This window comes from Pongo abelii, chromosome X (genome assembly GCF_028885655.2).
Source record: "Pongo abelii isolate AG06213 chromosome X, NHGRI_mPonAbe1-v2.0_pri, whole genome shotgun sequence".
In the NCBI taxonomy this organism is placed as follows: Eukaryota; Metazoa; Chordata; class Mammalia; order Primates; family Hominidae; genus Pongo; species Pongo abelii.
In genome coordinates, this window is record NC_072008.2 from 31,081,459 (window position 1) to 31,105,619 (window position 24,161).

At 37.4% G+C, this 24,161-nt stretch overlaps 1 protein-coding gene across 9 annotated transcripts in view; it reads right to left on the reverse strand.

The window, feature by feature from the left end:
• TAB3 (TGF-beta activated kinase 1 (MAP3K7) binding protein 3) overlaps nt 1–24,161 on the reverse strand; it is a 61,419-nt gene that overhangs the window by 24,239 nt on the left and 13,019 nt on the right. For 8 of the 9 annotated variants that reach the window (XR_008518045.2, XR_008518044.2, XR_008518042.2 and 5 more), the window contains exons 2-7: nt 19,646–19,748; nt 15,706–15,790; nt 15,362–15,465; nt 7,730–7,921; nt 2,331–3,774; nt 999–1,159 (exon numbers count right to left, since the gene is read on the reverse strand). Coding sequence is in view for 4 of the 9 variants with exons in the window: in XM_063721038.1 (XP_063577108.1) it covers nt 999–1,159; nt 2,331–3,774; nt 7,730–7,831 (1,707 nt within the window). In the remaining 5 variants the exon portion in view is untranslated. Of the gene's footprint in view, nt 1–998; nt 1,160–2,330; nt 3,775–4,030; nt 4,147–7,729; nt 7,922–15,361; nt 15,466–15,705; nt 15,791–19,645; nt 19,749–24,161 lie in introns of those variants that run through there. The other variant, XM_054544436.1, reaches the window with a different exon arrangement.

The window sequence follows — 24,161 nt, forward strand, 5'->3', positions numbered from 1 at the left end:
CTTCATGGAAAAAGTAGAGGTTAAGTTGAGCCTTGAAGAACAGAACAGACAAGATTTACACGTGCAGAGCTTTTTAGAAGGGCATTCCAGCAGGAGGATAATGTAAGAGCAGAGAAGTGCAATGAATCTGCACAGAAACGAGTTGATGTATAAATTCTCTCATTACCCGTGAACATATACAGCACTTACCACATTGTATTATAATTATCTGTTGATGTATCTGTTTTTCCCACTGGTAGGTATGTACTAAGCATCTAGCGTAGTACCACATTGCATAAACTATATGCACAAAACTGCTAAATGTTGAAAGGTGAAATGATAGGTTGGATCATCGCTTGTGAAGTCACAAGATTTTAAACATGCTTCAAAATTCTCAGTTGTTTGGGATCGTTAGAACTCATATACATTAACCAACATGTTAAAACTATATTATCCGAATCTTTTCATTAGAGCAGTTCCCTTTAAGACTGCTAACAATCAATACTGTTATCTCAGTTTCTACAATTATTTATACTTAACAAAACTGCTCTACCTTAAAATATTCTACAGTCAACACTTCCCCAAAATTCATACTGATCTATTCTAACTCATCTGAATTAATGTACTTAACAAAAATAATTTTAAATGTTTAAAAATATATGTATCATATGCTTAGAAGAATAAATGAATACACAAAGAATAATTCATCAAATTTTTGGTCAGGGTGCACTTTTCATTTCTATTTTCACAGCAATTTACAAATAAATGAGATGCTATACCTTGATTATAATCATCAGTGTTTGAAAATACTGATGAGCCTATGGAATCTGCATACATGAATTATTTTGATGAGAACTACTAAAGGCAAAAGTCCTTCATCTGTTGTTTTTAAAAAAAGCAACAATAACAACAAGAAAAAAAACCCAGAACTCTGCCAGGAATAAAACCTAAAGAAAAATAAATGACCTGACAGCCAATATCCCGACCCTCCTATTAACGCACCCTAACAGATCACTTACCGTAGGGATCGCAGTGGTGCAGCTGACTCTTCTGAGCCGTCTCTGCATCAGGTCATGCTCCATACCGTTAACTTCAGACTTCAACCGCTCTAGCTCCTCTTTCTCAAGTTTCAATTGCTTTGCTAACCTCTCCATCCTTGCTCGTTGATGTAACAGCAAGGCTACAGCATTATAGATAATGTCATTGCAGAGAACAACACTGAACAAGCGACTGGAAAATTTCGATATGCACTGCTAATGTATAAAAGACTCATTCAACTTGGGGGTTGGCATTTACTCTCATGTCTTTCTAATGCTATGCTGCCTCCATATCTGCTTCAATTTAGCCCTCTGAATGCAACCAAAGTGACATCACCTGAACATCCCTCTTGTTCTATTGTCCTAAGATTCTCTTTATACTTGTGTGTGTTTTGAACAGGCTGACTACCAGGCATACTGAATAATTACTTCCCTTCTTATATACTGAAAGAAAACTAAATTCTCAGGTATCTTGAAACAATCTGAGTAGACTTTTTAAAAACTCTGTATCTAATTTAGGTCTACTATTACCTAGTCCAATAATCTACTATTAGCTAATCCAGTAATTCCACTTTTATATATTATTACTTTTTAGCTAATCCAATAATTCTACTTCTTATATATTATTTATATGTAAATATCATTATGCCCTCTGGGCCATCCTCTTTAGAAAAGATTCAAATTATTTCATTTGATGAACTTTAGTCCATTCTCCATGAATCTCTTTTTCCTACTCTGTAGTTTGTACTTTTGACAATTTCCATGTCACTTGTATTTTTCGCTCTACGAATATTCTTTCTAAACTAAGCCTTATTAGGCCTACACTTTCATGTTTTAAAACAAAGTCTATAGATAACTTTGAAGCACTAACTTTATTCTTTTTGTTTGTTTCGGACACAGTCTCCCTCTGTTGTCCAGGCTGGAGTGCAGTGGCGTGATCTCGGCTCACTGCAACCTCTGCCTCCTGGATTCAAGCGATTCTCCTGCCTTAGCCTCCCGGGTAGCTGGGATTACAGGCATGCACCACCACACCCAGCTAATTTTTGTATTTTTAGCAGAGGTGGGGTTTCTCCATGTTGGCCAGGCTGGTCTCAAACTCCTGACCTCAGGTGATCCACCCGCCTCAGCCTCCCAAAGTGCTGGGATTACAGGCGTGAGCCACCGCACCTGGCCACTAACTTTATTCTTAATAGCAATGCTACTGCCCAACATCTAATACTAAACATTTAATTAAAACTAAACAGCTAATATATTTGAATGGGAGATTGCTGCCTCACGACAGAAATTAAATTTCATAAAAGGGTTAAAATTTACCTTGTGTGTAGGCATAGTCATCTGATCCAGAACTAGAACTTCTCTGATATTTATGGCTTCCCTTTTCTCCCCCAGAGCCTGGTATCACTGAAATGGGCTGAATAGGTTCTGGTGCTGCAGAGCGCTCTTCTTGGTCCACTAAATTTAAAAGATTTTCAGTCGTTGCTCGGCCTACGGTAATTTTAAAAACTGTAGTTGGGTTTGGTATCACTCGAGGAGATGGTGATGGAGTACAAGAAGGTCCAGTTGGCTGTGTATATGTAATATACACAGGATTAACACTAAATGGAGGTTTTGGTTGACTAGATATCCCTCTTGAAGGAGAACTTGAAGGTGGCGTGGTGGCTGTGTACAGTGAGTGTTGATTCCGTGGAGATGGTTGATTACTGATGGGTGAAGGACTCCTATTAATTGCTGTCCCAGGTCTTTGAGAAGGTTCAACTGTAATTTCTATCTTCTTCATGGAACCTTTGGATAAACTAGATGCTGTGTATGGAAGATAGGCTACTGAATGGCTTCCCTGTTTCTGATAGCTAGGAGGTCCTTGTTGATATGGATGGGGTGGAGTAGTTGAAGGACTAGGTGGCATAAAGATGTGGCCCAACTGGGAAGGTTGCACTTGATGCTGTGGAGAGCTGAAGGGTGAAGGACATTGAGAAGGAGGTGGTGAATGGTAAGCAGACTGAGGGATCTGCTGCTGTTTGGGAGAATACTGAGAAGGTTGATAGTTCTGTTGGTGTGGATAAACAGGTAAAGGACGCTGGCTATAGTGAGGCACTGGGCCCTGTGGTGAGGACTGCCATGGCGTACTCTGAGGAGTTTGTCTTCCTGATGAACTCTGAGATGTCTGTCTAATATAAATAGAACCAGGAGACCCATAGAGATTGCTTGGAATTTGTGGAAGAATTTGTAAAGCTCTTGGTACAGTCTGTCCAGAAGGGAGGTTCTGGGATACTGTAACAGTAATTGGATTTGTACTATACCGAGGTATGTGCATGTATGAAGGTGGCGGTGGTGGTGAAGGCCCTTGCATAGCAGACGGATTCATTCCTGTTTGCATGGAAGATGGCTGTTGAGGTGGCTGTGAAGGAGGAGTAGCTGCACTTCTGTTCTGTTCATTCATAAAAAATGGATTGTAGTTGGGAGTAGCAGCAACAACAGCTGGAGCTGAGTGTGGTTCTTGAACTAAACATATCAGCTGTTTACCTGCTGCATGCTGAGGATCAATATGTCCATCACTTGAGCTATGTACCAGTGTTCGACCACCATTAAGTTGGGCTCCATCTCCTGGGTGATAGCTACTAGGAGAATGGATACCCAGGTTAATATGTAAAAGGCGATTTCTATTCATCCTATTGTCATCTGGACTATGGTATTCCATATATAAGTATTTGCTACTCTCCTGGGAAAGGGCTCGGCAACAGGCTTCAAGATTGTTGTTATTCTAGGGGAGAAAAATGGTAAAAGTAACATTGGCAACATTAACAAATTCTAATAGTGGAAGTCAGGCTTTGCCAGAGAGTTATGCAAATACTACTGTCAAAGAATAAATAGAGAGCAGTATTTTAACCACAAAAAAACTTCATGGTCATCTATCCTGAAAAGGAGATCCCAAACGATTCATATTATTTTACAAACATTTAGCTCACATTACTAGTACTACCACTACTGCTACTGCTACAGAAATGTAAAGTACCTACTAATGAACACTGTGACTCAACCCCAAGTTTTCTGACTCCAAATCCAGGACTCATTTTATACTTGTTGCATCTCAACAAATTAAAATGTTGGGCTTATCTCGGATTCACCACAATTGCTGCAATATAAGTATAAGTAATATCCATTATTAATATTTAAATTGATAAAAAACATAAAAATAACCATGCTTTAGTTTTTAAAAGGCACTAAAACCACAAAAGGAGAAAAAGAATTACAATAAAATTCCTCAAGAGTTAAAACAATAAAAATTCTAAAGCAGCCCTCATTTTTCTTTTACCTAAATTTATCCTTGAATAACTTCAACCGTCTGAAGCACTAACTTTTAAGATTTAAGCAAAACGAATCAGTATAAAAAAAGTCCATAACTTGAACTATGCCTCCATGACTTTGCCCGAGTTAGGGTAATTTAATTAAAAACCTGGTGTTGATTGCCTTAGTTAAATTCATTCATACTCTCACAGTCTCAAAAGTTTTTACCCACTGAAAGGTATCTTGGTATACTTTCAAAATCACTGAAAGATTTGAATTGTTTAATTCTACACACTCACAAAGAAGGTAATAGCAAACTGACACTTTTGAAGTTCCAACTGACAGTAATCAGACTAATAAAAGGTTCCCTCTTTGTAAAATGTTAATTTATCATAAAGCAGTTTTCTGTGGAAATACAGAATTCCAAACTATTTTACTAGTGTAAAACACATATTATCCACCACTTTTGAAGTAATCCATAAAAGTTTCCCAATTATTGTGACTTTCTCTGTAGTTCATAAATATACACACAGATACGTACATGCATAGATATTACTAAATATTTATTTTAGGAAAAGTACACTTTATATAAAAATGAAAGGAAATAATTCATTTCTGCTGAGAACCAAATGAAGTTAAACCTAAAACAGGACCCATAATGTTGTAATTTTAGAGTTGGGAGAACTCCTATTAGAGTTCATCTGCTCCAATTCAACGCACATTTACAGATGAGGAAAAAGATGCCTGGGAAGTTACATGGCTTGACAATAGGCACTTAACTAGTTAACAGAAAAGCCAATTCTAGATTCTTATTCTCCTGAGTCCCAATGCTCTTTCCACATGGTAATTTCAAGGGAAAGGATGTCTGGCCAAAAGGACATTATTAAACTGGAGCTTTAGGAAGTTTAAAAAAAAGTCAAGCAAATCTTTGCAAAATGAATTTTTAGAAATTTAATGAATTGGCTTTATTGAAACTCTATAGATCATTTTTACCCTTTTCTTTATATAAAGTTTTTGATACTAAAATTCAAATACTTTAAAAAATGAGATCATGTATGTAAAACATTAACATGCTACCCAGATGATAGTAACAAATGGTAATTATAATCAATATAGAAAATTTAAAATTCAAATACTTTTAAAAATACTTTGAGTCACAGAAAGATGTATTAATTGAAGAAAATCATTACAACTCAAAGATCTGAATTATTTTTACCTTGCTTGGAAATCGTATTGAGCAAGGAAGGGAAGATATTAAAAGCAAATTTGGAGCCAAAGGATTCAAACTGATTGCCAACTAGAATGTGTCACTGACAGACATCTGAAGGAAAAAAATATGGAAGGTGAAATAAAGTATTCTTTCTTTTTTTTTTTTTTATAGACCTATGGATTAGGGGAAAACAAAAACTAGAGAGTTTCGTTTGAAACATAAGGTAGTCATGGATACTTTACCATCTGATATTTTTATTATTAATAACCCTGAAATTCCATGTTCTCTACACTGAGTTAGCCTACTTAGTATTGTCACAAAAAGGATCCAAATTCAAAATGATATAAAGTTGGAAGTGTCAGCATGTCTATAGTGACAAGTTGAGTAAATTTTCCTATGAAGAAAAATTAAAAACCACAAAACCAAGATATTAAAGTATTATTTTTACAGAAGTACTGTACAAAGAAAACTACCAGAATAGATTCTAATGTCACATTTGACTGTTAAATGTCTTTAAAGAAAAATAAGGATAAAAAATGTATCGAACAGTAACCATGAAGAAATCAAAATCATTTCAGAGGTAAGAATTTTTAAGACATATAATGAACACTTTTGAAAGGAATGAGGCAAAAAAGCATCATATTCCTAAAAAGTGATCCTAAATTGAGGATGATACCCCAGAGTGAGGCTCTAAGGCTTGCACATTAAATGCAAACTACTGAGCCTCATACATTTTAATGTGAATAAAGCAGTTTTCCAGAGCCAGTAGGTGGTAAATCTCCATACCAATATATTTTATTAATCCCAAAGGAAGAAAAAAGTGAAAGACTTAGGACAGTGTAATTATCAACAAATGTTCACTGAGCTGAATTTAAAGTTCTATTCCTTCAGTTTAGTTAAATGGTCATGAAAAATGCAGGTAATAAAGGGCTAAGTGAAATAAAACAAGGTCAGGGCTAGGTTGGGCCCTAAGAGAGGTGAGGAAGGTGATTGCTAGGAAGTGGTTTAAACTAAAAGCTTCATCCTTACTTGGTTTCACTCTGGTGGGAAGTGTCTCTGCTCTACCAGAAACCAAAATGGGGCTAAAGTAAAGAGCTGAGATTCAGGCTGGGAATGTGTGTGAGAAAAAGCAAAGGCAAGCCGTAACACAAAAACCATAAGCCCAAAGCTCTAGACTAGTAAAGGGCTTGCAAACAAAGGAAGCACCTCTGTTACCATCATTGTTCTGTGAGTCTCTATTTATAATTAACCACACCTGTATATAGGTTTCAGTTATATCCTGAGCTGCTCACACTGCCATAAGGTAAAGTTTGAACATGAGTACTGACTGTGTGTGAGGAAGACCAGTGAGCATGGTAGAAGTACTGCTGCCCAAAGTTAAGCAAATAGGTAAGTGCGATAACCCAAAACACTAAGATCCTGTGAAGGATGATATAAAACACAACAAGGGGACAGTGGGACAGGGAGATGGGGTACAGGGAAAGTGGTAGGCCTACTTCTCTGTTTGTTGTCCCCTGAGTGGGAAAGACACATTCTATCTTAGAGATGAGATTTAATTCAATGTAAGACACACAGCAAGACAAAGGTAATGTGAGTGAAAGTGGGCTTACATTTAAAATTAGGTATCAGTAAGGATTTAGCATTAGAAAAACAGGGAGTGAATTATCTACAGACTTTTAAAAAACGACTCAAAAGTGTATAGTCTAAGAAGTTAAAATGATAAATTTGAGATTCAAAATTCAACTCTAAGGACTTAGGGACTGACAGTATAGCCCAAAAACTTCAAAAAGTGAAACATAAGGAGAATCTGTTTTTCTTGTTGTTACATGCTTTTATTCTCTTCTCCAATCTGTGGTTCTCAATGGTGGGAGATTTTGCCTCCCATGAGACATCTGACAATGTCTAAAGACATTTTCAGTTGTCACAAATGTGGGGATGCTATTGGTATTTAGTGGGTAGAGGCCTCGGATGCCCAGAACATTTAGTAATTCTACAACGCACAAGGCCGACTCCCACAACAGAGAATTATCCAGGCTAGACTGTCAACAGTGCCAAGGTTGAGGCGAAATCCTGCTCTAAATGTTCCCCCCGACCACACACACACACACACACACACACACACACACACGAAAACATACCTGGGTTCTAATTACATCACACATCACTAGCTCTAATAGGAAAAACTAGAACTTAATATCACTATCACTGGTAGGTAACTTACCTGTAACATGCACTGAGACACCACGCCCTCTGGAATTTCAGGGAAACGTTGTCGAAGATCATGGAGAACCTGAATATCAAGCTGTGGGCTGCTTTGCGCCATGCCAGAGCAAATGGTGGCCAAGTTTCTCTTAGGAAATGGATGTTAACCGGCTTTCCAAAAGTAATGATCTTCTAGCACCACAGTCATTTTCTATTAAAAAAAAAAGTAAGGTTAAGTCTAGTTACACATTTTACTTTATTCCTATTGATCCTATACATCTCAGTAGTGGTGGCATCTCCTCTAAGGAGGCTTCCACTGACACTCCTTAGTCCTGCTGCCTTGCCTCTCCCCTCCGCGATGCTGCCAAAGCAGGCTGTGCTTACCCTCACAGAAACACTAAACACGCTATACTGAAACCATCTATGTACCTAAAGGTCTCACCTATTTAAAAAAAAACAAAAAACAAAAACCTGAAGCCCCACCTGGAATATAGCTCATTATTAAAGACAGTGAGGAAGTACTCAAGAAGTGATGGGAACATATAAGGACCTGGAAGTCAACTTGAAGAGGCGCACTCACTGGCCACATTTGCAACAATTTGAATACCAGAATAATAAAAGACAGTAATGAGTTATAAACCTGTAGAAAAAAGGGAGCCGTGTGTCCATATCGATGAAGATAGCTAAATACCTACCTATAAAAATAGGGGAGAAGGGAAGTCCCTGCTTACAGTAAAATCCAATTGGTAAACATGCAGGAGTGCTGGAGCTGGAAAAATCATCATTTTGCAGCCATCACAGTATAGACTGCTTCAAGCAAGTATCATCAATGGATGCTAAATCTAGGGGAAAATCTGGATGAAGAGTAGGAAATACACACAGTTTTAAAAGTGTGTACCCAAAGCTTATTAGTTGCAAAGGGGAAAAATTTAATTATACAGTGGACAAATTGAACAACATCTTGACTGGGTGATCAAAATGATGAACATCACCAATGAGGGCCAGATGGACTGCACAGGCCTCCAGATGTGACACCATGAGAAAAACACATCATTTTATAGTATTACAGTCAGGAATGCATGACCTGAAACTAATAATGAGGAAATAGAACATTTCTCATTTTGGGTTCTTCTATTAAAAAGCGAAGGGGAAAGGAAATGTCATTTTAAGACAAAGGTTTGAAAAATGTCCCAGGTTAAAAAAGAGAGAGCCATGACAACTAAATCTTTTACCTGATCCTGATCCTATACTAAAAGGGAAAACTGTTATAAAATAAATGAGTGGATCCATTGACCAAAGTGAAATGTTGATGGTAGATTAGAAGTATTCTATCAATGTTAAATGTTAAATTTCCTGTTTTCTGAATTGATAACTGTGCTGTGGTTACATAAGAGAATATTCCTATTTTTAGGTATTAGACAACGAAGCATTCAGTGGTAAAGGGCATGCAACTTACTCTCAAATAATTCAGAAAAAGAAAATATATGTACGTGTGTGTACATACAAACGTGTGTACATGCACACATGCATGTGTGCACAGACAACTATAAAGCAAACAGGAAAATGTTAACAATAGGTAAATTTAGGTAAAGGGTATGCGGTGTTCTTTCTCCTATTTTTAGTCAGTTTAAAATTATTTCCAAATAAAAAGTAAAAATGAAAACAAAAACCAGCTAACCAAACAAAAGCCTGTAGCTCTACTCAAGGTCTGTGCCTTGTTCACCACTGTATTTACAGAGCCCAACCTCATGTCTACTGAAGTATCTGTTAAATGATGAATCAATTTCACTGTACTAAACCGTCTACCTAATAAGATAGATTTGGATAAAACACTATTCATATTCAAAGAAAAATATATAGACAAGCCTTTTAGATGACTCTTGTCCCCCCATCTCCTGCCATCTCCCACCCAGCAAATGTCAGGGGAGTGGAGTCACCTATATAGGGCAATTTGTGAACGCTTAGGGAAAAAAATTGGTTTAGGCTACTAAATCAATGGGTATATTTTTCCAGTTTGTCCCTTTTGAAAATTCCAAATCTGAAATACTAAGAGATGCTACCAGATTAACAATCCAGGATTTAATTTAAAATGTAAATTATTTCAAAGTCCTTAGTGTTAATTTAACTTTTTTCTGAATGGGGTTTGAATTATCTATCTTCCATTTTCACAGTAAAGCAATTTATAATTTCCACTGGCCAAAGGAGTCCTAGCTAGATGTATAATCTTACCAAGTCACTGAAGCTCTAAGGCAGCATTGTCCAGTAAAAATATGTGACGCATATGTATAATTTTAAATGTTCTAGTGGTCAACTTAAAAAGAAACAGGTGAAATTAATTGTAACATTTAACCCATGTCAAAAGTATTGTTTTAAATGTAATCTACATAAAATCAATTATTTTATATATATTTTTCAAGTGATATCTTTGAAATCCAGTGCATATTTTATACTTAAAGCACACCTTAATTCACACTGGTCCAATTTCCAGTGCTCAGTAGCCATCTGTAGTTAGTGGCTACTTTACTGCACAGTGCAGCTCTAAGGCTTTAGGATCTTCATTTAAATAATAGGCGACAACCTACAACTCTTAGATTCCTTAATTCAACATCTCCTTTGAGGGTATACAATCGAGTAGGCACATGGCCTAGCACAGGCTAGGTGTTCAATAAATATTTATTAGGAGAAATGGGGAGAAAAAAGGAATTCACTGAATTTAATGGTAGGGATGATCTTAACTAATCAAATCGGCTTGTATTTACAGAAATAACAGTTTTCCTAACAGGAAGTGATCCCAATATTTTAGGTGCTAAACCACATTCAGAACACTTCATGGCTATTTAATCAAACCTTCAATAAAGAGCTTCTGAAGCAGCCAAAGGCCTAACTCCAGCTTTCCCAGTGGCTCCCAAAAACGGTTTTATTCATTTTCCAATCTTAATTACAAGCCTTTAAAATACAAGGGCAATACCATTGTCTTTTTTATGAGACAGAAGAAAAGGCGAGAAGAATCAAAACGAGGACAGACAGGTTTCAGGTGTCAAAAGCATAGGCTCCATATACTTCAGAGATCGAGAACGGCCAGCTCTCACCTAGCTTTGTCAGAGCCTTCAGAAACCTCAGATGCTACTGAATCCAAGGTTACCATTATTTTTATCACTATAATTAGCTACCATTTACTGGTAGCTAATAATATACCCTCAAAGGTAGTTATGATTATCTCCATTTTACAAATAAGAAAATGAACTCAAAGAATGAACATATGGCAGAATCATGACTCAAATCCATGCCTGCCTGCTCCAAAGTCTGTGTTCTTTCCACTGTGTCACTAGTAGGTATCAGAGACATTTCTAATGATGAGTGCCTTTCTTTGACTGGCTAAGGAGCAAACCCTCAATAAGTTTATCATTCAAATAGGGAGCTAAAGGTGTGTGGTGAGGTGGAAGACTGAGAGGGAAGGAAAAAATAATTCTTGTACAAATAAGTTAGCTGTTTAAACACACAAGAAGAAAATGCCTTTTTAAAAAATGGTTATAAATACTTGCCTTTGAAGAAACATGTTAAAGCATCTTTCAAATGGAAGCCAACAGCTTACAAAAATGGCTACCATCTGAAAAGATGATTCATAGTAGACTGACTTTTCACAACAAATAGGAATCTAAACTGGTAAACACACATCCTTCTTAAGGGATTATGTATGTAATCTTAATAGTGGTTAGCACTCTGCCCTGTACAAACATTCACTCACATCAGCACTAACTGACATGAATAATCATTTAGTATTTCACAGTAATATATAACACTCTCAAACTTAATTTTTTGATAACTATATCATGTTAAAATACTTTAAAAAAGCAATTTCCATTTTGCTCACTGGGAGGCTTTCTGTTTACAAACAGAAAATATTCCAGCCAATAAATTAAGTCAATGATACAGTTTGGATGTTTGTCCCCTCCAAATCTCATGTTGAAATGTGATTCCCAATGTTGGAGGTGGGGCCTGATGGGAGGTGACTGGATGATAGGGGCAGATCTCTTGTGAATGGTTTAGCACCAGCCTAGGTGAGTCCTTGTTCCGTTCACTCAAGATCTGATTGTTTAAAACTCTAGGACCTCTCCCTCACCCGCCTTGCTCCCGCTCTCGCCATATTACATGCCTGCTCTTGCTTCACCATCTGCCATGATTGTAAGCTTCCTGAGGCTCTCACCAGAAGCTGGGCAGATATTGGTGCCATGCTTATGCAGCCTGTAGAATCCTGAGCCAATTAAACCTCTTTTCTTTATAAATTACCCCGCCTCAGGTGTTTCTTTACAGTGACATAAGAATGGCCAAATATAGTCAGTTTCCTTTAAAAACACAAAGTTTTACAGTAAAGTATTATGCTGTACTTTTGTATTTAATCCAATAGAAACAAAATAAAAACACTGTCATATAGTGTCATATTATAGATGTGGCTACCATGCAGATCAAAGCATATAATCTATTCTTTTCCATATAGATCAATGTAGGCAACAACTACTAAGCAAAATACACATTGAGTTTGTTTCTTAACATTATAATGGGCTATTTTTTATACAATAAGTGCTGAATGATGATTTGTCACTTTAAAACCAGACAGACGACTCAAGCAATATCTAAGCTGTACAGGCTAGGCTCAGGCATGACCAAACTCCTGGGACACCCTTGAAACACCCCCACTAAAGTCCAGATGGCCACAGCTGTGGACTGTGGAGCCGTGTAGGCGGTAACCCTAGATCAAGAAAGAAGAAATACTAAAGACATAAACCCTATGATCATCACACAGTTCAGGGGCCACATGAACCAAGAGATTCTGCAGAGTTTTAAGCCTTTACTGCATGTCAGCTTTGTGAGGATTCTTTTCTTAAAGGCAAGACAGACTATGGGGCCCAGATGCTATGCTTAGCAGTGGAATCAGAGGCTTCCTTCAGTGGTGCAGCTACCTCCCTAATTCAAGACTGCTGGTAACACAAGGCACAGTGGTTTCTGTTCCTGAAAAAGCAGTTGCTAGGATGTCTCCCAACAGAATTGCTCCTCCCAATCAGAGAGGAAGCTCCCCCAGAGCTCTGCTCTAATGCCACAATTCCCCACACTCTAGAAAATGATGTCGACATCTAGTGCTTTGTTTCCACAGTTTTTCCTGAGCTCAGCAAATAAACAGGGTGGTGCCATTATGGCCCAGAGTGTTTTACCTCTGTCAGAATTTTAGGTCACTTCCTAAAACAGTTATATCAGAGGTTGCAAACCAATGGTCTGTGGAATGAATTCAGCCCACAGATCTGCCTGGTTTGGCTGCCACAGTGTGGTTTTTTGTTTTTGTTTTTGTTTTTTTTAAAGTTGAGCTACATTTAAAACTGGGAGACTTCACATAAAAATGTACATATCTGGCTTTTCTCTGAAAAATCACATGATCTAGCAACTGCAGGCAACAACTGGCTGAAGCTAAGGTACCACTCCCCTTTTAGAAAGGACAGTTTGCCTAGTTCCTATACTCCGTAGCTGATTCCAAACACTGCAGCCTGGCCTTGCTTCACTCATCTAGATAACCTGCTGGCTTTGTGACACCTGAAATGTGTTCTGCAGAAAGGTTTAAAGATACAATGGTAAGTATCAGTGTACTCTAGTGTGTCTCAACAGCATACTATTGATGCAATAATTTGGGGCACAAGAATTCCTTGTCATGCAAGACTATCCCAGGCAATGAAAGGTATTCAGCATCCTGGCCCCTCCCATAAAATCTCAGTAGCACCCCCAAGTGGCCTCTAGAGAGGCAATACTTTCTTGGGCTGACAGCCACTGCTAGCATTTTAAGGTAATGAGGTGAGTGAGCATTTCCCAGATTTGAAGAAAAGTTAGCCTTGTCTTGAGAGAACTTTTAGGATTGCAAAATAAAAGAATCATTAATTTTTCTGGTTGGTCTGGCCCAGTAATAATTGTTGAACAAAACACAGTATGTATATGAGTACAAAGCTTTCAAACTTTCATATATTTTTTTGCTGCTTTGGAGGTTTTGATTTTAGATCATATTTACTGAGCCATATCTGTGTATCAAGTACTGTGCTAAGTGCTTTACCTCATTTAATCTCTAAAATACTTCCATGAGAGAGGTAATATTATCATCCACATTTCACAAATAAGGAAACTTGAAGTTCAGAGAGGGCAAATAAATTGCCTGTGGTTACACAGTCAACCAGTAGCAAAGCTAGGATACAAATTTAAGGTTATGGTCTTAACCATTATTCTTCTGTACTACTGGCTACCTGGTAAGACTCTGATGATGTCATAACTCTTAACAACAGTTTAAAGCAAACCTTGCTTTTAAAACAGAAGAGTTTTTGTACTAGAGTGTGAATTCTTCAAGTTAAACAGTAACAAAAAGTGGCTGATATTGAGGCATAACAAATGGTCTTTTACTGGCAGAGATAAGAGTTCCATTTTCAGGATTTTTCATGCATATATGTAAAGGTGCTACCAAATAACAAGGGAGAGAGGAATATGATAGTTATTATTTCCCCTAAATAAGCCTTCTAAATAATTTATGAAACAGTCATCCTATAGGATTTTTATTACAGTAGAGACCATTTTGAAATAGTCACATATTCACTGCATCTATCTCATATTCTGTAAGTCTCAAGAGATATACGATGAGACTGAAATAATAATATTAAAATAATCCTCAAAAACATTTTCAATTTAAATATGGCCTCCAGAAACAATATATTCATATTTAATTTAAACTTAACACCCCCCACAAAGAATATGTTTGTTAGCTGCCACATTAAAATTATACATAAAAATATTTATAAATATGCATAAATATATAGACTATATACACAGAAATTTCAGCTGAGAGGACACAGAGGCAACAATACCCCAGTAGCAATGAGCACACCCAGCACCCAGTTCTTGATTTCTAATTGCATTCTCTCTTTAATAAAGGGAACCAAGGCCCTGTGGAGAAATGGATGATTCTAAAACTGGGGCAGGGAATATATAGGATGAGCCTGGAGCATCTTGTAGTACCAGAAAGTAAGGAAGTACTAAAAAATCAAAATCACATGATGATGAGGGCATGTCGAAATGACACAGGAGCCAACTGAAGGAACTCCCAATGGTCAAAGCTGGAAAAATTTGAACACCAAAATAAATAAAGTAGTAGTATATTATGATCCAACGTATAAAATAAATAGCCATGAGCCCATACTGCTATAAAGAAATGACTGAATAAATGAATGAATGATAAATGAGGGGTGGGGGGAGCCTCCCACGCAGAAAATCCCAAACAATTTACATAGATAATTCACCTCAAGGAGGTAGAGCATAACCTCCCACCTCTTAAGTGTGGACTGCACACAGTGACTACTTTCCAAAGAGCACAATACAGGAAAGAGGTGTTTAAAAAAAAAAAAAAAAGATTACAGTGAAGAAACCTGACAAACACGTTCTCAGCCAGGTGATCAAGGTCAACATCAACAGTGACAAGTCACATTGATAGTATGGACTGTTTGTATGATGTGATGAGAATGTGAGAATGGCACTTTATCTTTGTGGTCTTCCTCCTCAAAACCCATAACCCCATTCTACCCATGAGAAAACCATCTGACACATCCCAATTGAGTGATAGTCTACAAAATACCTGATCAGTACTCCTCAAAAACAAAAGTCTGAGAAACTGTCACAGCCAAGAGGAGTCTAAGGAGACATAACAACCAACTGTGATGGGGTTTCCTGGATGGAATCCTGAAAGAGGAAAAAAAACATGTTCAGTAAAAGTTAAGGAAATCTGAATATAGACTTCAGTTAATGTTTCAATATTGGTTCACTAATTGTAACAAATGTACCATGCTAATGTAAGCTGTTAATAACAGGGGAAACTGAGTGCAGGGTATATGGGGACTCCCTGTACCATCTTCTCAATTTTCCTGTAAAACTAAAACTGTTCTAAAAAATAGAGTTATTTAAAATTAGAAAAAAAAATACCTCAAGACGGTTTATCAACCCTGGCACAGAAATTTTATTCACATCTCCAGCTCTGAAAGCAACTTCTTTTCAGTAGTCTAGAAATCTGAGAAAACGAAAAGATGGTTATCTTTTTGCTAACTTCCCAACTCAATATGGAAAATAACAAAAAACTAGTAGACTTCTGGTGCCTCAAAGTAACAGCAGACAGGATGCTAGACCACACTTTCAGGGCAGGTTGGCTCTTTCCCAAGTATCCTTACAAGCTGAATCTTCTTTTCTTTTAGGTCAAAAATATCTTCTACAGCAACTAAATTCTACGTTATCCCACAGAAGAGAGCAGAAGTTCAAAAAGAAAAACAAGTCCACTGCTTATTTTCTTAAGTCAACACCTGGTTCTGACTTAGCATCCTGAGCCTCCATTCTATTTAGAAAAGAGAGGATTAAGCCCAGGCCTATGAAGCATGCATATAATTTTTTTTTTTTTTTTTTTTTGAGACAGGCTAGAGTATAGTGGCAAACTCACGGATCACTGCAGCCTCGACCTCCCAGGCTCAAGTGATCCTCCCATCTCAGCTGCCCAAGTAGCTGGGACTATAGGTGTGCACCACCATACCTGGCTAATTTTTTTATTTTTCATAGAGACGGGGTTTCACCATATTGCCCAAGCTGGTCTCAAACTCCTGGGCTCAAGTGATCTACCCACCTGGGCCTCCCAAAGTGTTGGGATTACAGGTGTGAGCCACCACGCCTGGCCTATATGATTTTTAATTGCATAGCACAAAGTGTGTATAACTTTTTGAAAAATGCTACCTCTATTATAAACCCTGTTTTCTGTTTAGTTCTGTTTAGTGAAAAGCTATATATATATATATATATATATAGAGAGAGAGAGAGAGAGAGAGAGAGAGAGAGAATAGTAACCTTATTCACTTATTTTGACAGATGAGCACTCTCTCTCCCCATTTAGAGATTATCCGCATTCTCAGTAAACCTAGTAATTCAATGTTAATATTATCATTTTAGGGCATATATTGGCTTTTATCAGAGCTATCATACATACAAGTTTCTAACTGATCTCCTGAGTCAACTTCATTTTACAACCACGGTAGAGCTAAAATAACATACCCTGTTTATATCATACATTTAATTTTGCAGTTTACCAAACTTTCTTATTTTTTAATTTCTCAGTTACTTTGATTATTCAAAAAAAAAAACTAACTTCAAGTATGAGCAAGAAGCACTGGGCACTGACATAAATTCTGTTTCCACCATGTGTAATATTTTTTTCTACTTTCTGATACAACAATGCGAAATCCACCCCACTTTTTTTTTTTTTTTTTTTTTTTTTTTTTTGAGACGGAGTTTTGCTCTGTCACCCAGGCTGGAGTGCAATGGCACGATCTCAGCTTACTGCAACCTCCGCCTCCTGGGTTCAAGTGATTCTCCTGCCTCAACCTCCCGAGTGGCTGGGATTACAGGCACCCTCCATCATGCCTGGCTAATTTTTGTATTTTTGTAGAGATGGGGTTTCACCATTTTGGCCAGGCTGGTCTTAAACTCCTGACCTCAGGAGATCTGCCCACCTTGGCCTCCCAAAGTGCTGGGATTACAGGTGTGAGCCACTGTGCCCAGCCTTTTGTTTGTTTTTTGCCATCCCACATTTACGTTAACCCCCTCCTAAATGCCTACAAAGTTTTCTCCCTTTCGTAAATGCCTATAAAAGTCACTGTGTGTTGATTATCACTTTCAGCACTTAGTATATTAACTTTTTATTCTCCTCTAGGATTTTTCACTATAAATCTTGAGAACAAGAACCAAACATGCTCTTTTGGCTACAGTGCCTTGTACACACTAAATATTCAATATAAATGACAAAATATAGGCCTTGAAAATAACTGGAAATCTAATTTGCTCTGGTCAAGGTGTTTTGAGGTCTTGGTTGCATCAATTCCTAAATGATGTTATTTTAAAAGAAAGATACAACAACCTATTGGTGACATATGCCAGAGGCAGATCATCTGTACATTTTATTACTTAAAGAGATTACTTAGAACAGTGTTTTTCAAATGGTGGGTTTTGACCTATTAATGTATTGTATAACAAATGTACTAGGTGATGACTATAAGGGGAAAAGAAAAAGAAATAACAGAAAATATTGAAGTGTTTCACACACAGTAATGGCAAATACTAATTCAAAAAACTTGTTTCAGGTATGTGCATATGTACTAGATCACGATTAAAATGTATTTCTTACTGTGAGTTTGAGAAATAGCGACTTCAAATATGGTGATATATTTTAAGTTATACAAGGAAAAATATTACTACTTTCTTCTAAATAGATGGAAGCTTTCTGATTAAGAAGCAAAATGGAAGTACTGGAGAAACCCTCTGGATATGAAAGTTGAAATGACTTAACTCTTCACGTTATGAATTTCTGTGTGATTTCTCTCAAGTGCAGCCTAGATGTGTTCATGTAGCATCCTCACATACCTATAGGAGGCTCCTGCCTTCTAATATATTTAAAAGATTTTTTAAAAAATGAATAATCAGTCTCATTAACCCTGAAATCCAAGATCACAACTATGGGAATTTCCTAGTGGAATAGTTTCAAAGATTAACAGAAATGCTATTTATAATCATTAACTAAACAATTTCTAATCCATTGCCCATTCATTTAATAAAATCTGTGGCGACACAGAAGACCCACGTCCTCGTAGTGAGAGAAACACACTGGCAGTTATAATAGAGTGGGGTTGAGTTCTATAATAAGTAGTCAGAAAAAGAAACAATGAAGGTAGAACAAAGAGAAGGAGAGCTGAGGAAAGCTTCAGGGAAGAGATGACATTTAAGCTGGATTACAAAAAATAGGTTTTTTGTTTAAAATAAAAACAACAGAATTAGAAAGCTGGAAGAAACTCCACATCATCTAACCCAGTAGTTCCCAACCAGAGGTGACTTTTCCCTGCAAGGGACATTTGGCAACGTCTGAAGATACTTTTGGTTGTCATACTGAGGAAAGGTGCTACTGACATCTGACAGGTAGAGTCCAGAGATGCTGCTAAACATCCTACACTGCACAGGACAGCCCCTGACAACAGAAAATTATCCAGCCCAAGATGCCAATAGTGCCAAATCTGAGAAACCCTGAACTCAACCCAAATACAAACACTTCACACAAGAAGATAACTAAAGGCTGGAGGGATTTTAAAACCTGTTAAAAGCCAAGATTATTAAACGGGTGTCACAACATCCTGCCTAAGTATTTAATTCACAGCACATACCCATGCTGGATACTAGGAAACAGATGTTATAAAAAGTGGGAACATTTTCGTAAGGTAGAAAGATAAACTATGTCGAAATCACGGCTGATATTGTTATGCAGTCTTTCCTGATACAGATCTACCAATGGTTCAAAGCAAGAATTATGGTTACAATACCACTAACAAAATTATACCCTTATTTGTTCATAATACTGTATTTACCATCTGCTTAATTCAGTTATTCAACATGGATTTGAGAATAAGAAAAATTACAAAAACTAGGAAGTTGGAAGATTTGTATATCCCACACACATCTAGTTATTTTTGGGGGGCAGATCTTTCAATCTCCACCAGCTCCAATGCTGGGGATCTGGCACCTGAGTAGGATTAGCCCCTTTTATTCAAAATAAACTGCTAAATTACCCTTCTATTTTCTGGTGAGGTTTCTAATAGCAAATGAATTGTCCAAAGAACTTGTAACTCCCACTAGCAGTAGTAGTAGTACTAGTACTAGTAGTAGCAGTAGCAGCTGCTGCTCTTAGGGCCTAAATCTAAACACATGAAATCACTTGGACATCTTTTATTTTGTCATCCTTGCTCTTAAATGCACAAAGCACACGGACTATAAATGGAGGGGAGGGTGTAAACATGTTAACAGTAATATAGATTCATTTTCAAAAAAGAAATATACTCCTTACCTCCAATTTTTCAACTGGTGAAAATTCAACTAAGATAATTCGTCCAGTTTGACACAACACAATCTACGGTCAAAAACTTGAAGAAAAGGCTGAAGACAGTGTCCTGAAAAATAAAAGGCTAATGAGGTAAGATTCAAACTGTGAAAGCTTTAAATACAACAGTGTGAGCAAGTGATATAGTGTATGAATAAAAGGTCATGAAAAAGCAGGCAGCCATTTTACTACATGAAATTTCAGTGAATGAAATTTAGGTTTAATTGATACTAAGAGAAAGTTTTCCTGACTGCCTGAGCCAGCCTGCTCCTCTCTCATCACCTCAAGTGCCTAAGGTAGAGCTTTACAACAGCAGAGGGGACGAACAAAGCTTTCCTGAGATTTTAGCTTCAGAGAAAGCTAGCAAGAGGAGCTTTAGCTGCATCCCTGGAAAACCATCAGGAGTCCCTGCAGCTTCCCAAGATGTACTAGTCATTAAAATTTAATGAATTTGATTGCAAAACTGTGCTGAGGCCCTTTTAAGGCCATAGGTCTTTAAAATTTAAAGGACTCCGTGGTGAGCCTGATTTAGTCTCTGGTAAAGTAGAGGAACTTCTTAAAATTCCCATACCCCAAGTAAGCACCACACCCACACTGCAAGCCCACAATAATGAAGAGAGTATACAATCTTTTCTTCTGGTTTTTTGTTTGTTTTTCCCTGCTACCCTACCTTTTCTCAATAGGATTAGAACTGTTCACTCAGGATTGGAAGACCTTCCCCATGACCCAACCTACAAAAATTACTAATCTAACATTCAGGAACAGCTTTAACTTCTTCAAGAATTACTTTATCATAAGCCTTAGTAAAATAATAGAGTTATACATTTAACAATTCAATAAATGACTACATATTTCAGGTTAACCAAATAGCTCCTGTGAATGAGAAAGCAGTTTGTCCATATATAAATATTTCAGCTAATAATAGCAGAAGTGACCAAATTGAACAACCACAATTTTGCAACCTTTAATTACATAACTAATTCATGCACCAGTAATCAATGAATGGTAAAAGCATTAGGTAAAAGGTTGGGCTTCACAAAGGGATCAAGCTGTCACCACTTGAACCCTCTGATGAATCTTCACAACACTTAAGGTGAAATGACCAGATGGTATGTGCCTCCAGATGTGATGTAATATGAAGTGACCACAAGCACTCTTGCCCACCCCTCCAAGAAAATATATTCTGAACCTAATTAAGCATATAGATCTAATTTCCGGTCCATATGAAATAAGAGGATAAAGAAACAAGTTAAACAATACCTCACCAGAATGGCATAGTCTGAGGATGAAAAAAAGCAGACAGGATTGTTATAAATTATAAGAGAATTAAGAGACTTAAGGGGTATAACCAAATACAATGAGTAGATCCTGTTGCAAACAAACCAACTATCAAAAAAAGAATTTCTTTTAGACAATTAGGGAAATTTAAGGATGGACTAAGTACAGGTGACCCTTGAACAACACAGGTTTGAATTATGTGGGTCTACTTATATGTGGATTTTCTTCAATAAAAAAATAGTTACATTAAGTGTGCCTGCCTCTCCTTCCAACCCCTCCCCTTTTTCTGCCTCTGCCATGCCTGAGACAGCAGGACCAACCCCACCTCTTCCTCCACCTCCTCGGCCTCTTCAACATGAAGATGACAATGATGAAGACCTTTATGATGATCTACTTCCACTTAATGAGTAGTAAATATATTTTTCTATGATTTTAACATTTTCTTTTCTCTAGCTTACTTTATTGTAAGAATACAGTAATATATGTAACATACAAAATATGTGTTAATTGTTTATATTACTGATAAGGCTTCTGTTCAACAGCAGGCTATTAGTAGTTAAGTTTTGGGGGAGTCAAAAGTGGCACATTGGCTGGGCACAGTAGCTCACGCCTGTAATCCTAGTACTTTGGGAAGGCAAGGCAGGAGGATCCCTTGATCCCAGGAGTTCAAGACTGGCCTGGGCAACATGAGGAGACCCTATCTCCACAAAACAATATAAAAAAGTAGTCAGGTGTGATGGTGCATGCTTATGGTCCAGCTGCTCAGGAAGCTGAGGTGGAAGGATCACTTGAGCCCAGGGGATTGAGGCTGCAGTGAACCATGATCATGCCACTGCACTCCAGCCTGGGGGACAGAGTGAGACCCTGTCTCAAAACAACAACAACAACAACAACAACAAAAGTTCAGGTGGATTTTTGACTCTGCAGGCAGTCAGCACTCCTAACTTCGGCTTTGTTCATGGGTCAACTGTATTGTACGTGCTATTAAGAACTGTATTGTATGTGCTGTATAAGATAATAACATTGTAGCTATGTAAGAAAATGTGTTGTTTTAGAGATGTTAAATTATTGGGGAGTGAAATTATGTCTTGGCTATGCCTTAAATTCTTGGAAAAAAGAGGAGTAAGGAGATGAAACCAGTATGGTAAAATGTACATAACTGTAGCATCAGAGGTTCATTGGACCTTTCATTTGTGTACATTTAGAAATGTTCAAATAAAATATTCAAATGTCAAGTACCTACAAATAAACAAGGGTATTTGACATTCACAGGCCTAACGTAAGATAACTGTTCAAGGCTATCATTACAAGTGAGTAGCAAGGATGTTGCTGGATGCTGAAAACAATGATTTGAAAATGAGATATGAGGGCGGTTCAGAAGCAGAATCACCACTAGAAGTATAGGAGCATTGACTCTATTGCTGGGAAAGAAGTACAAGGCAGATAAGCTTTTTGCCCTTCTTAAGATTCAGAAGGATAAGGCAAAGAAGACTGGCTAGGATTTCATCAAAATTGGAGAAGCAACAAAGGAAGCCTTGAGTGCCAAGAAAGACGGCAAATGAACTGGGAAGCAAAGACACATCTCTTTTAGAACTGGAAAAATGGAGACATGTCTAAAAAGAGAGAAAGGGACTGTATGTGTAGGGATGAGAAAGGACTAGTGACACAGCAAGCTTTCTAACAGGGCAGAGAGGTTGGCAAATTCCAGAGCTGGTGGTACCATGTTCTAGAAATGGGGTGGGAGGCGGTGAGGATGAGATATGAAGGAGTAATCTCCCAGTTGTCTCAATCTTCAGGACATGAGTCATAGGGTCAGGATATTATATGACTTACAGAAAGAAGAAAGCACAACATGATAAAACTGGGAAGTCAGTGAGCATCTTCAGGCAAGAGTTACCTGGCCATTACAGCTGAAACACAATGTTGTAACAGTAACAGACAAAGAACATACGCCATTCACCAGGTGTGGGACTACAGACGAGTTACTTAACCTCTTAGGCCCGGTTTCCTAATCCTTTGCTTAATATCACACCTATCATATACTTACCTCACAAGGCTGCTGTGGGTTATTAATTTACATAGAAGGAAAAAAGTTTGTAAAGCACAATGTTCATTGATTAGGTTGTTTGAGGGTTCTCACATGGCAGAAATCTAGGAATCTCAGCAGAAGTGCCTTTTTTTTCCTATTTCACAAGGGCAGATATATATTATACCTACATATAGGTATGCTAAGACAGAAGTTGTGATTGCAAAAGTGTAACTAGGAAAGTATTCTCTTCCATGAGAGGAAAAAATTTTAGTTGATATTATGCATCCTAATTTCAATAGCAATTAAGAGGGATTTCATATTTTGAGTCATTCCAGACGTAGCTGAAATTTAAATAAACCTGTCCATTGTCAAGGTCTAGCAATTGACCAAGGTTGAAGAGACTTAAAATATTGCTGAGTGTTTAGGAAAAAATTTACTTATATTTACGCACATACAATGTAACCTTTCAATTAAAAATGTATATAATTATACAAGTGAGTACAGCTATATAAAACAAAGCTTAAAAAGAACTAGGGCTGAGTCTGAAGTCTTAGAGAAAATGACAGTCTTTGCCACTTCTAAGAAAATCCTGCCCATAAAGAGCCAACAAAGCACGTCCCTATCTGAAGGCAAGGAATAGGGTTGGTCAAAATATAAGAAATGCCTTTCTTAAAAGTGTCAAAGAGCCAAAACAGAAGGACAAAAGGGAAAATCCTCTTCACCCACTTTCGGGTTGGGACCCTGAAGGGCTGCACCTTAGAAATAAGGGTGAACCGCAATGAATCAGTTCACACACTGAATGCAATGTGGCCTTGAGTCATCTGGTTGGCCCAGGAAGGTCTCTAAAGCTGAGATTTGATTAAGCAACTCTGGATTTTCTGGATTCCCTTAAGCAGATGTACACACATACACATACACTCCTTTCTGAAAAACTATCATCCTTGGTCTCAAATGATTTTTCAAATACAATGCCCAGCATTCAATTAAAGACAATCAGGCACATGAGGAAACATGATAAGATGACCAGAACAGACTCAGAAGGACTCCAAGTATTGGAATTATCAGACATGGATTTTAAATTATGCTTGCTATGTTCAAGGAGACGAAAGCCAAACTTAAAAATCTCAGCAATGACCTAGAAATCATAAAATGTGACACAGCAGAATTTGGGTGTTT